The 14,166-nt window shown below is 37.3% G+C and overlaps 1 protein-coding gene across 1 annotated transcript; it reads right to left on the bottom strand.

Annotated features, from left to right (window-relative positions):
* Positions 1-5,289: 5,289 nt before the first annotated feature.
* On the bottom strand, positions 5,290-13,910 carry LOC122648615 (silicon efflux transporter LSI2). The gene is made up of 3 exons (XM_043841826.1): positions 12,309-13,910; positions 11,885-12,074; positions 5,290-5,568 (listed from the first exon to the last, which is right to left on the bottom strand). The coding sequence occupies exons 1-3, from the start codon at positions 13,524-13,526 to the stop codon at positions 5,306-5,308; spliced, it is 1,671 nt and encodes a 556-aa protein (XP_043697761.1). The 5' UTR covers positions 13,527-13,910; the 3' UTR covers positions 5,290-5,305.
* Between the last annotated feature and the right edge of the window lie 256 nt (positions 13,911-14,166).

Below are 14,166 nucleotides of genomic sequence, written 5' to 3'. Positions count from 1 at the left end.
CTCTCTAATGAGCCTGCCGCCCAGGTTGTGCCCAAGGAGGCATCCAACAGTTGGGCTGACTGCCGGGATATGTACCAGTTAAGGCTGTCAAAATGATACCGGAACCAGAACCGACCGTTTATGATCAAACTGAACCGCACAAGTATAAAAATGATCTGATTTTGATTTTATAGGTTCTTTTCCCTGTTCGGTTTCAATTTGCATCGCAAACCACGGTTCTAAACCGAATAGAAAACGATACCTCTTACTCGAATACTAGCCTATGCATCAGTTGGATTAATTAATAACATAATAGTTAATTTAATAAACAACAATTATTGCATCATACTTGAAACATAAAATAAGTAAAATGTCTTGGGTTAACTATATATTATATTTGTTCATATATTAATTGAAAATGATGTTAAAATGGATTAACAAAACCCTACTTTATAATAGAAGAAATAGTTTGTTTATCATATAAAAGCGGAGAAGAAAAAAAAATGATAAAACAAAGAATAGCAAAGGAAAAGAAGAACGGGTGAAGATAAGAAGTTTTTTTTTAATCACATAGGCATAGGAAATATGATGAGTGAAAGACACCGGGAGAGAATGGGGAAACACAAGAATATAAAGGTCTTAAAAACTGATGTTTTCTTTATTATTGTTTCTCAAAACCGACACACAAATCGCATGTAAACCGGTTGTGAATCAGATAACGAAAACCAAATAGAAACCGGTAACACCAGACCACATGCAAAACGATTCTGATTTTGGCTGATTCCTATCCGGTTCCGTTTTAATTTCATCTTATCAAGAAGTAAACCACACCGCAACTGAACCAAATAACCAGAACCGCACCGATTGACACCCTTAGTGCCAGTTAGCCCAGCCATCGGATGCCTCATTGGGCGGATTCCTCAATGGAGAGGAGACCGACACCTCAAACGACCCCATTAAAAACTGATAAAGCAAATCCCCAACGAGCCCTCGTGTTTAAGTGTGTTTATTGATTTGGTTCGGATCAAATGGTTTGTTTCACTTTGGTTCACGATGAATTAAGTATAAAACGAACCGAAGACTATGTTGTTCCAATTTTTCAAATTGAAACTGAATGTTCAACTTATCTAGTTTGTATACGGTTGAAGTTATCTATTTTGATTATGGTTATTCGGTTTTGTTACTGATTTAAATTCAGTTTTAGTTTGAGTTCGATTCCATAAGTTCTATAATAGCATTTTGATGAAATTAACAAAATCATTAACATGTTCAACACCATATAAACACACCATAAATCCAAACCATCAAAATCAAAGAGTTTTACGGATGTAATGGTTTTGGATTGGTCTAACCAAGGTTTGATTCGATTTTTATTCTGTTTATTAGCTTACTGCTTTTCGATTTATCGGTTCGTTAATCTAAACAACCGATAGTTTTCTAGTTCAAAACTGAACCGAATCGAAGTTTAATAGTAAAACCCAAAACCAAACCGATTATTTTTGCATTGATTCCTTTCGATTTTAAAAAGTTAGTTTCGGATCCAATTTTTAGTTCCGATTCATTTTTGACACCCTTAATAATGTTAACCATGCATTCAACTAGTTGCTAAGGGCCTGCATGATAACACTTCTGTTTTTGGGACACGATTCTATTCCAAAAATGACTTTCTGTATTTCTGTTATTGGGCCATATTTCTGAGCAAAAAAATTCTTTTGGTAACATATAATAATTTCTATTTCTTGGCCAGAAAAGAAACAGAAACGCGTTTGTTATGCAAAATCATTTCTGTTTCTAGAACTTCTATAAAATTTAAAAAATGTCATTAAATACCCAAAAAATTGGTGGTGGTGGACGTAACGACGGTGGCGGTGGCGGTGGAGGTAGTGGTAGCAGTGGCAGAGGTGGTTGTGGAGGTGGTGCCGATGGTGGTGGTAGAGGTGGTAGTAGTGGTGGCGGTATCTATAGTGGTGGAGGTGGTGGCGGCGTCGATGGTGATGGTGGTGGTGGTGGTGGTGGTGGTGGTGGTGGCGGCGGCGGTGGCTGTGGCGGTGGTGGTGGTAGTGGAGGTGGCAGTGGTGGAGCTAGTGGTGGAGGTGGTGTTGGTGGCGATGGTGGTGGCAATGGTGGAGGTGGTGGCAGCATCAATGGTGGTGGTGGTGGTGGTGCATTGAAGGTGGTGTTTTATTTTGAACATGAAATTACTGTTTTGCCCATCAAATTAAGCATGTGCTCATTAAAGAGCAACTCCCCTTCTCCCCCCTTATTTCTTCCTTTAATTTATGGGACAAAGAAGCTTCAAATTGGAGCTTATTTTTCCTATTTCTCAGTAATTTTTTTGTCTCGGTTCATTCCCAGAATCAAAAAAATGAACTAATATTAACAAACGGATTTCTCTTAGTTTTTTTATTCCCAGGAACAAAAAAAACAGAGAAATAGAGAAACAAAAGTGTTATCATGTAGGCACTAAATTAATTTTTGGAGGCTTTGCCAAAGAAAATGAGCAAAAGAAACTCTTTAAGTTTAAAAAAACAATAAGGATTTCTTTACCAATGGTGATGTGATATTATGATTGGACTTTAGATTCATCGGTAACTCCCACCCTTATTGTTCAATGAGATTGTTAACAGGTGCCCTATTCCACGTGACTGGATCAGTTATCAACTTACCAATTTGGTTAACATTAAATTTAATTGATATGTAGTTTACATCATCATCTTGAAATAGATTAATTTTCAGATTAATGTAACTTTTATGATAATCATAGTGAAATATAAATGAATTAATTTTTTTAAATATCCAATGACAAAAGATTGGTTTTGATTAATACCTTCATGCAGGTAATAATAGATGGCCTGAACAGATTTCTACTGTGTGTGTTTTATTTTTATTTATTTATTATTTTTTTTTTTTTAGGGGGGGGGCGGGGAGGGCAATTAATAGGCCTACCCTTTGTATTGACATATTCAAATGCACCTAACTCAAACGGCCAAACCCATGCGCTAATACCCCTTAGACAACATGAAGAGTGAGGACAACCAGGCATAGAATTGAAGATTTAGAAAATCTGATATTGAGGCTATTTAATTTGCTACTGTTTACAAGTTTTTTTTCCGCCAATGTTGACAATTTTAAGGAAGTTTAATTATACAATTGGTTAGGGAGGTGGAGGATTTCCATTGGATGGTTCAGTTTTGCATATAAGCAGTGTGTGTTTGCACGTGTGACTGTGACTAGACGACCATTGTGTTAATTATGATTGAATATGTTTTTGTTATTTTTTGGTAAATGATTGAATATGTTTTTAATTGCAATTGATCGATTCTCCTACTATGAGAGAGAGAGAGAGAGAGAGAGAGAGAGAGAGAGAGAGAGCAGTATTCCACAAGACACCTTTTTTTTGGGGGAGGGGGGGGGTAAAAGGGAGATTATATTATAATTTAATAAAAAAAATTACAAGGAGTTTACATTCTGTAAAATACCTTTCCATTGGCATCATCCCATAAAAAAACGGAAAGAGCCTCAGTTCAACAAGACACCTCACGTCATAGATACGTACAAAAGGTTAATGAGGTGAAAATTAAAAAAGCCGTAAAAAAGATGAAATCAAGCAAGACGTACACAAAGCCTAGATGAGATTCCAGTAGAAGTGTGGAAAGCTCTAGGAGGCTGTGGGGTTTATTGATTAATCAATCTGTCTAATAGGACTATGAACACAATACAGATGCCAGATGAATGGAAGAAAAACATTGTAATTCTGATCTACAAAAATGAATGTAATATCCAAAGTTGTAATAACTATAGAAGCATAAAGATAATAAGTCATATTATGAAATTTTGTGAGAAGGTTATTGAAACCCGTTTGAAAAGAGAGACTTATATTTCGGTGAACCAAACCTACCTTTTGTATTGACATATTAGCACACTGCTTAAAAAGACCCCATTGTATTACACATAGACCTAAGTCAAATGGCCAAACCCACGAACTAATGCCCCTTAGACAACATGAAGAGTGAGCAAAAACGTGTTTTACCACAATACATACAGTTAAAAACGGCAAACTGCAAACGACAAGCATTCCCGTTTTAAACGCGTTTAAAATACATTCCTTTTTTTTTTTTTTTTTTTTGCCTTTTTTTAGACTTTGGACTTAACTGACCATATCTCTTTCCTGAAATCTAATCGGCCTAATTCTTTCACCGACGTAAAGATGACTTGAAAGGCTACATTTTTCATGATATCACATTCAACTCAAGGTAGATCAATGCATAGATACCGAAAATAGAAGCATGTATTTCAAATAAAAATTCCTCAATTTAAATGAGAATAGTGCCATTTTTTTTTACTGTTTTTTTGAAATATAAACGTTTAAAACCCGTACCACCGTTTGCTTTCCATTTTTTACCATGTTCTATTTTTTTAACCATTTTAATTGACCGTCCGCTTGTAATTTTTTACCGTTTAAGACCCATACCGTAAGACTCCGCCTTTTTGCTGTTCCCATTTTTTCAAATCATGATCATTACATAGACTCTATTGCTTCACTCAAAAAAGGATAAAAACCCCACCATTGACAACCAATCACAGATTATCCGGAGCCCTTCTCTGCTCACAAATCATGTCTGGAAAAGATGCCGGGGAAACCATATTTTTCAGTACATACAGCCAAATACTCTTTGTTTGGACCAGGGATAAAAAAAACCCGAAATTGAGTTCTGGGTTGGGTCCAGTTGATTCTGATTCAGTTCAGAATTGGGCTGAATCAGCTCAGTTAGTTATCGGCCTTAATCTGCCATAACCCTAAAATCTGTTCATGGATAGGCCATTTCGAATAGATCGAAAGGCCTCGGCCGATTCCGAGTTTACAATCCCTGGTTTGGACAGTAAGATCTTGCCAACTTCTCGTGGCTAATTTAAGTGGCCAACTTCTTAGCTGTCCTTTTTCATAACCCTTTTGTTTGATCTCAACCACTGTTTCCTTACACTCTCCTCTTCAATGTCTTAGGAACCAATTCACAAGGATAGCCGGGATTCCACCAATGAGCATCTGAATTTGACCCACCCAATCCAATGCACGTGCGGCAACCAATGAGAGAGCCACCCGCTGGCATCTCGAGGGGGAGCTCCGCCTTTCATGGGGATGGGGCGGGCCTTTCTCCTGTTCTCCCCCCCCCCCCCCCCCACACACAAACATTTTCCGCTTTTTTTTTTATTGAATCGTGGAAATAATTACAGAATTTATCTTAATAGACTTTTGGACAGAAAATCATTGATTCACCTTGCGGTTACCATCTGCATAACATTAAATTTTCCCCAATAGTTACTGACATCAACCCCTTATGAGCAGCAGGCCAATGGCAGTGACAATGAGTGTTGAGGGAAATCCAAATTTAAGATGGCTCAAAAAAGATAGTGTGTACCCAAAGCTTGACCTGCGAGCCTGTTCGCAAACTATCAAGTTGGCAGCTGAACCCAAGAGCGACAGGTTTCCAGCTACAGTGCTAACCCATGCCAAGATAAGCCATGCCTTCTTCTCATCTGCTGAAGAAATTGCAGCTGCTGATGCTGCCACACGTGCTCCAAGCAACAAAACTGAGAAATAACATGCAATCAAAATCTGTCCATTAATGTTGTTTAAGTCGCAGAATTCTTCATATGCAGAAAGACATGGAGGTAAATGCATCCATGGTATAAAAATAATAAAAAAAAATGCACCCATGGGATATATGAGACTGGTGAACTGAGAAAATGTAAACAGACTATAATCAAGGAGCTTTTTAAGTGAAGCAAGAGCCTCGGATATTCAATGCCAGAACAAGATTCGGATAGTTGAAAATATCATGTCTAAAATTGAAATATCCGTATCTGATTAGCTTTTGAATGGGATTCATATAGTTTCCAGATGCAATTTTTCGAATACGAATTCCCCTAAACAGATACAAACACAAATAGAATATGGATTTTCAACTATCCATTTACATCCCTAACTTTTGTATGATGACACTAACTTTAAATCATGAGGCCCTTTAAAAACAGTAACGGATGAGAGACCCAGAGGGAAGGAATATTAGCATTCAGCTGCAATTTGGCTCCTCCAGAATTGAGGGGTGGGTGATCCTTCCCAGAAGGATACAAAGCATTATATGCAAACTACCGAATATTGTCAAATTAGGAAACTACGGTCCCAATCAAGGCTTGAGCAATATGGTTGGTACTCTGATGATTGAACACTTTGAATAATAAACAAATTGTGTTTCAAAAATGTGAACATTTTCTTTTTCCTTTATTACTCCCTTCTTTTCTCTCTGTAAGACACCATAGGTAAGGAGAACTACAGGACTTTTTTCGGGGACACAGATAAATCTAACAATGTTTGCCTCCATGAACTTTCTATTGCACAGGATAGAAAGTACTGTATATGTTAAAATTTGATTATTTCACTGCAACGAAAGAAAGAAAATAAGGGAGTCGAGTGTTGCACAATAAGTCTGAATCTAACATGCACCATAAACTGGTATTTATTCATTAAGAATACTGCATTCAGAATAGGATAGACATGATCTGCATGCCTTGAAGATGCTTGCTTCCCAAGCTGGTAAGGTCTGTGATGTTGATACCATGTACCTTCAACCCTGACTTGAGCTGCTACTGACCCGTAACCCTCTTCCCTAACACCCCTCAGAGAAAAAAGGGAATTTTATATGCTTCACAACATTAGTTTAGTGCAATATAATGGTTTAATGAAGGTATTTAATCCTTATTGCCTTGTTCCATGTACTGCTGTGCCAATGAATCCTAGTTATAGTGATGCAGTTAAATCCTCTAAATAGGCTTATTTTATTAGAAATAAGCCTTGGGTTGGGTTATATATGTGCTGAGCCTATAGTCCAATAGTTTTCATTATAATGGGCCACTATTATATGGGTACAGGGTAGGCATACGGGATTAGTTAAATTAGTGTCTTTATTTCTTTATTTTAATTACTATTAAGTGTTTTAGATAAACTGGATTAGGATTCTGCAAGTCCAGTCCTGTTTTGAGTCTGTTTCCTTCCTTATTTTACTTTCCTAGTCAGTTTAGGTTACCTAATTAGTTAAGGATTGGGTTAGGCATTTCCTTTTTAGTTTTTAAGTCAGTTTTTGAGTTTTCTATACAAGTTTGTAAGGGAGGCCAACATTGTACATGAAATTTGATAAATAAAGTTGCTACTTTGCTGCTCTTCTCTTCATGTTGAAGATCTCTTGTGTTTGATTAAGATCTCGTGTTTGATCCCCTTGTGTGCAATCAAAGTAGGTTAGTGTTTGATCCAATCGAACCACCTTAGGGTGTGAAGCCCATGTGTTATTTTCTGCTGTTCTTGTTCTGAAGCTGCTGATATACTACTGGATATCTGATTCTTCTGGTTCTAATTGCCATTAACAAGTTCAGTTCTGAGAATTTTTTCTGCAACTAGAATCAATGTTTCTAGAAGTTCATATGCTACATGTTTTTTGAGATTAAGCAATCCAACCATTAGAATCTTTTCCACTTTTGACCCAATGTTCCATTCTCTTATCCATGAACTTGATTTGAATTTCAGCACATTCTGACCTGCTGGTTTTGAATTATTAGAGTTTTTCCTATTCTGCCCCTACCCCATCCTAGCTGCTGTTTTAAGCATCATCGAGGTACTGTTTTCATGATCTACATGTTATTTGTTTCTGAATCTATATACAGAATTGAGTATCAAGTTCAGATTTAATTTCTCAAATCAGTTTTGACTTTGGAAATTACTGTTTTATCCCTGTCAGTTGCCGCTTGTCTTCCTTCATCGCTATACTGATTTCAACTCTGTTTTATTACTTCATATCAGATTTCAGTGTGAATCGATTCATCTGTTTATTCATTCTTATTTTCTGATTTATTACTTAAATACCCTTTCCTAGATCTGATAGGATCTATTTTATCTGCTACGTCATGCTTTGGAACCCTCCAACTCAATTATCACTTTCTGTGTGGTGAATGCAGAATTGGTTAAAGGTGCCAGCGGTTTCCTTTCTGGTAAATTATCTGGCCCATTACAACCTAGGCTTACACAAATCCTAAAAATTGGACAATAAATGACGAACTCCATTATACAGATGATAAAATAGGGCTAAGGCTGTAATCTCGATGTAGATTAGGATGGATTTTTTATGCAGTTCAGAAGAACAAGAAAGCCAGCAGCAAACCAGGCCATTGGACTGGGCCAAGAATGGTCTAATTTTAATTTTGAGTGTCCAATGGGTTATATGCATAGTTGCCAAGGTGTCACCTAGGCGATGCCTTGGCATCCAGGTGCCTTATGTCGCCTAGGCGGAAGCTAGGTGTCTTGTTAGAGTCACTTTGCATTGAGGGCCCCTCCAATGCATAGGGTCAGACGCCGTGACAACTGTGGTTATATGGTCATTGGACTTAATATTTTTGGGTTTGCTATTATAATAGGCCAATTCTATAAAAGCCCAAATATAAGGGATTTAAGTCCTATATGGGATTAAGTAGTTCATTTCTATTTCATAATGGTTTAGAATAACTTCTATTTTAAAGAGAGACTTAAGTTGTAAGGGATTCTCCCTACCAGAAATAGGGGTTTCCTATTTCGCATATTTCCATGAAATTATAAATTAATGGTGTGTTTGGTATGCATTCTTGGAATACATTATAGGTTGATTTCGCATTCTCGGGTGATAAAAACAACTATTTTTATCATCCGAGAATGCGAAATCGACTTAGAATGCATTCCAAGAATGCATACCAAACACTGCCTAAGAGTAGGGGATCATACCCACTACCAACAATTTGAACAATCTGTTAAGCTTATGCTTGCTGATTTCTGTGAGATTCAGACCTCCTTTGCTGTGAAATACAGTAAATCCCTTAGTGGGAAGCTAAGTTGAACTGGTGAGATGCTAGTCAAGTTCTAAGTGGGAAGCCTAGTTCATATCCTTCTTCTCTTTCTTTCTTTAATTATCAAAGGTCGGTCCCAGGCTTCAGATCCACAATTGGTAAGACTAAGACTTTATTCATTGATCCTATCTATTGAAATATGCTTTTTTTTTGTGTGTGTGTATGGGGGGGGGGGGGTGTTATTGGTTTCTTCAATCAATTTTACTGATCTCCTATTTCCAGTTTCTATTTTCACCTTATTCTAAGGTCTGATTTCTGATTTTGGTTATGCATAAAACTTGAGACCTCCTACATGACATCAGCTACTGTTTCTCAAAGTGGCTGGATATGCTGATCACTGGTTCTACAGTTACTGCTTGGATTCCACCTCAGTTACTAAATACTCGTAACTTCTATTTTCTGATTAGCCTATTTCTAATTCCTTAATACCGTTTTTGCGGAGTTCCAACTTTAGCTTCTATTCTTGGACGTTTCTATTTTGATTAGTTTCTGAGATCTATCACTAATCCCTACAGGTGTCTAAATCTGTTTTGGGGAAGTTTCTATTTTCTAGGCAGTACCATAAATCCAAATCCAATCAGTGGATTGGAACCACATTTTGAGGGTTTATTCCCCTGTTCCATAGTGTATTTTGAACTGGATTACAGCCCCATCAGATTGCTCAGCTTTGAGTTATTTCAAATCTCCGATTCTGGTCCTAAGGATGTGTCATGCAATCCTTACCTGTGGTTTGCATCTGAATCTACATTTAGGTTAACAAGATTGCATTAGCTTTACCCAGGCCTGGTCCAAACCTTTCCTTCTCCTTGTGTGATACGCATCTCCTCTCTCTTGTATCCCAGTCATGCTATGACGCTTTATATTGTATGACAATTTGATGCAGATAAAACATGGTTTTGGGCTTATTTTAATGGAAATAAGCCTTGGGTTGGGTTATATACATGTTGGGCCTTTAGTCCAATGGGTTTTCTTTGTAATAGGTCACCTCAATGGGCCAAAATTTTGGGTAGTGGGAATAGGAGATTTACTTTATTACTTTCATTTGAGTGTTTTATTCATTAATTACTTTTTACTTCCTTGGTTGTTGAGAATAGGATAGATTCTTGTATGCACCGAACCATTTCTACTTTGGATAAAGTTTTGATCATATGGGACACCTATTTAACTAGTTAAGATAGAGTTTTAATTACAAGGGACATCTGTTCCTATTATGGATTGAGTTTCCTATTTCAATTACACTTTCCTTTCCTATTGTACATACACTTTAGTTTCTATGTATTGATGTAAGAGCCATAGAGCTCTATATTATTTTTCTATCGAATAAAATTGGCTTTTGCTGCCTTTATGTTCTGTGGGATTCAGAATGCTCTGTTGTGGGATGCAACAACCCTTGGTGAGATGCTAAGGTTGGCTGATGGGATGTTAACCTAGTTCCGGGTAAGATGCTTGGTACATTTCTTTCTTCTCTTCCTCCATTCATCTTCAGGTTAGTAATTTTAAGTTTCTATCTTGTTCTTCGGCATCCCTACTTACAAGAATTTCAAATTCTCCATTGTTTTCATCTGTGATTCCAAATCAGATTTCATATTTGGTAATTGGATAGTATTCTAAACATCCCCACGGTTTCAAATTTTGATTTTTGTGCTGATTTCTTATAGTTCTATTTCAAGTTGGATTTCTGGTTCTACTCCATTTAAGATCAGAATAGATTTTCTATTTCATCTTAGTATTCTTATATTATTTCTGACATTTATTGGTGTTTGAATACTTTTTAATTGCTGGTTTGAATCCCATATGATCTGCCATTGATAGTCACTTCTGAAATTCTGTTTTAAAGAATCCTATTCCTAGTAGGATGCCTTTATAACTCTAAATCAGACCATTGGATGAGACCCATCTTTTGAGGAGTTGTTCTAGACCACTAGAGTGACCTTCAACCAGAATTTCATTCCCATCTGAGTTGTTGAATGTTACTTATTAGATTTCTTCTAAATCTGATCTTTTCCCCTTCACTGCGATTCTGTTTTCAACTGAGTTTCTAAAGCTAATCCCTTATGCTTCTAGAAACCCATCACAATTTTGCTGTGCCCCCCAAAAAAATGCAAATTTGATTATTTCGAATATTGGAACTGGATCACCAGGGTGTTGCTAAGTTAATTGACATTTGCTGAAACCACAACCTAGGTTCAAAGCCTCTTCCTACACTTGCTACCTATCCTATCCAACCTCAGTCTGAGTTGAAACCACTCGAAAACTTTTTATGATACCCAGAGACAGTTATTTGGACAAAAACTCAATTTACTTTTCAAACCAAACCGGCATATTTTCTTAATAACCATGTTTCTCCGCATAATGAGTTCAGCCTCTTCTCATTTTGAGATTTGTGATCCCTAAGTGAAATCTGGATCTCACAAGATTCTCCTTGGAAAAAATCAACTGAGACCTGGGTAGCACTAATTCTTTTTATAAGGTCTATGCTTCTCTAGCAGGAAAACATTTTTTTTAGTGGTGACTAAGCAAGAATTTTATTCACCAGAATATAAGAAGAGACATTTTATACCCTAAAAGAAAAAACAAATCCTCAAATTATCAACAACCAAATGGTTTCGAATAACCTTGAAAGACAGCTATGGAACTTGTTATACATACAAAAAATAGCAACATTTTCGACTACAAAATAAAGGCAAAGCCACAGGCTTGTGAACAATATGTAACATGCTTACAAGAAGCAATATAACTATCAAATTACAGATATTTCATCTCAATTGTCTGAGAAACTAATAGGACCACATGCATGTTGTTTTTGTCCTGTGTACAAAATTACTTGGTGTGACCAGACAATCAGTATGAAACAAATAGCATGACAAAACATGATATTTTAAAATAAAAAAAAAATTTCTCACAATTTCACCCTTAAGAACTCCTCCATCTTGCCAAATTGATTTAGGAAAGAAAAAAAAACAGTAAACTGAAATTGACTTACCAGTTGGTACATTTGAAGCCAAATTTGAGAGGACAAGTATGACTATGGAAAGTACAGCAACCCCACTGGCATGATCTATTCTTGCATAGGGCTCCATGAAATCCCATATAGCGCTTGGTATTCCTGTTTTGTTGAAGCCATCAACTGTGATAAACATCCCACAAAAGAAGATCAAAAGCGAATATGAAACCTGGTTCAAGATAAGAGAAAGCAGTGCTTAGTGTTTACTGCCACAAAAAGCAAGTAATATTCATAAACTATTATCTAGAAGAAGATATAAAAACAACAGCCAAAATTTTCCATTTTTTCTCCAAACCAATGAAGACAAAGAAAACATTTGATCAAGCTGAAGGAGTTAAAAAAGAAATAAAGATATTTTCACATCATTACCAAGAAAACTTAGCATTATGTTTCCAGTATATACCTTTTCAAGGCTTGGGCGTGCATCCTTGAAATCGAGAACCACAAGAGCAAGTGCAGCAGTAATTGCTGTCCAAGACATGTTTAGACCCATCAGCAGAGAAATGAGCATTCCAATAGTAACAAGATAAACACACGTCTTCCATAACAACCTCTTCCATCTCTTTCCCAGTTCATTGTCATCTGAAGAATGAAAAGAAAATGCATCTCCTGGAACATTTGGAGTTGCGGAAATACCATTGGGTGTACTCCTAAAAACCCTTCTTGATGGAACACTTTCTTCCCTCCTCTGGGAAGAAATATCAGCACTGAGAACATCTTTTGATGCATTCGAGTTTCTTGTGGATTCAACCCCCAGATTTGAGGCCCTTTGTATTTCATTTTCACTCAAACTTAGCTGATTTCTAGGAGTCTCCACATAACCTGAATCCAGATTCAGTTTCAAAGAGCTGTGGACATTCAAAGATTCCAATGTGGAGTCCCACTCCTGAGAATTCAAGGATGTGAGATGGGACATTGTAGCGGGCGAGAACCTATGTGACGTGACATCCTCCTCTGCAATTACTTCCACAGGCACATCTTCTACATCCTTCTCAACAGATAACAACTTCCAATACATGCCTAGAAGGATAACGGCATTCAAAATAACTCCCACAAGCATAGCAGGGAAAATGCCCAACAAAAATTGTCCGAATGAAATTTTACTCTGGACGGCTATGACCAAGTTCTGAGGGTTGCCGATGGGAGTCGCAGAAGACCCAATATTTGCACTGGAGGCCAAGGCTAGTAAGAAAGGTTGGGGTGGGAGATTATGCTGTCTTGCAATCTTCAGTACAAATTCGGTCAGGACAACACAACTGGTATCATTGGTGAACAAAGCACTGGAAATAGCGGACACAAGGCAGATTCGGCACAGCAAGTCTTTGGCTCCTTGGGACTTCCAAGAGAGTAATTTTCCCAAGTACTTGAACATATCGGCTCTTTCAAGATAGACGCTTACAACCATGGTCCCAAAAAGAAGGCCTAGGATTGGGAGATCAATTGCTGCATAAGCTTGTTCTGGGGTTATGACTCCAAATATGACCATGAGCATGGCCCCTAGGAGAGCTCCTGCAGTCCTTCCTACGGGAAGGAAAGGGACAGCGGGGAAAACTGCCAGGACCCAGAAGATTGCAAAAGCAATTGAGCCTAAAACAACTTTAACAGTTGCTGCCATGGCCATATTTGTAACTTAAGAAGGTTAAAATTTCCTTCACAGGGGATGTTCTAAAACCCAACAATGCAAACCAAGGAAAACTTCATTGATGCTGACATGCCTGTTTGCATTAAGGAAAAGCCACTCAGAAACCCAGAAGTGCAAAAACAAGATATGGATTCAACAGCTCAAGCCTTGGACAGGATTACAGATTTTTACTCACATGACAAATGTTTAACTCGGCGAAAATTTCATTGCAGAGAATAGCAAAAGCCCAAGGTAGATAGATACTGTTTAGCTTCTGCGATAGCTTAAATCACCCTAGCTCTGAATAAGTGGAATGTAGTGACTAAGTTAAAACATAATTAAGGAAAAGACTAGCATAATAAACAGTATGCAACAAGCATCCAAACTCCTTGTAGATTAAACAACTCTCTCCGACTGCATACCACGCCACAAGGAAGACCCATTGTTCCCCCCCCTCTCTCAGTAGAAGCAAGTCTCAAGAATCTGAGGGTATTTCTGATGACTCTAATCAGAAATAACAATCGTGAAACCAAATATTGGAATTGCCGATAGATTCAAGCCAGAAGTCAAACATTATAGATTCTGTACACTACCCTTTCATCGCATCATCATGAGGAATTTTAAAAAAAAGAAAAAAAAA

Source organism: Telopea speciosissima, chromosome 1 (genome assembly GCF_018873765.1).
Source record: "Telopea speciosissima isolate NSW1024214 ecotype Mountain lineage chromosome 1, Tspe_v1, whole genome shotgun sequence".
Lineage (NCBI taxonomy): Eukaryota > Viridiplantae > Streptophyta > Magnoliopsida > Proteales > Proteaceae > Telopea > Telopea speciosissima.
This window is presented reverse-complemented; position numbering and strand designations above follow the sequence as displayed.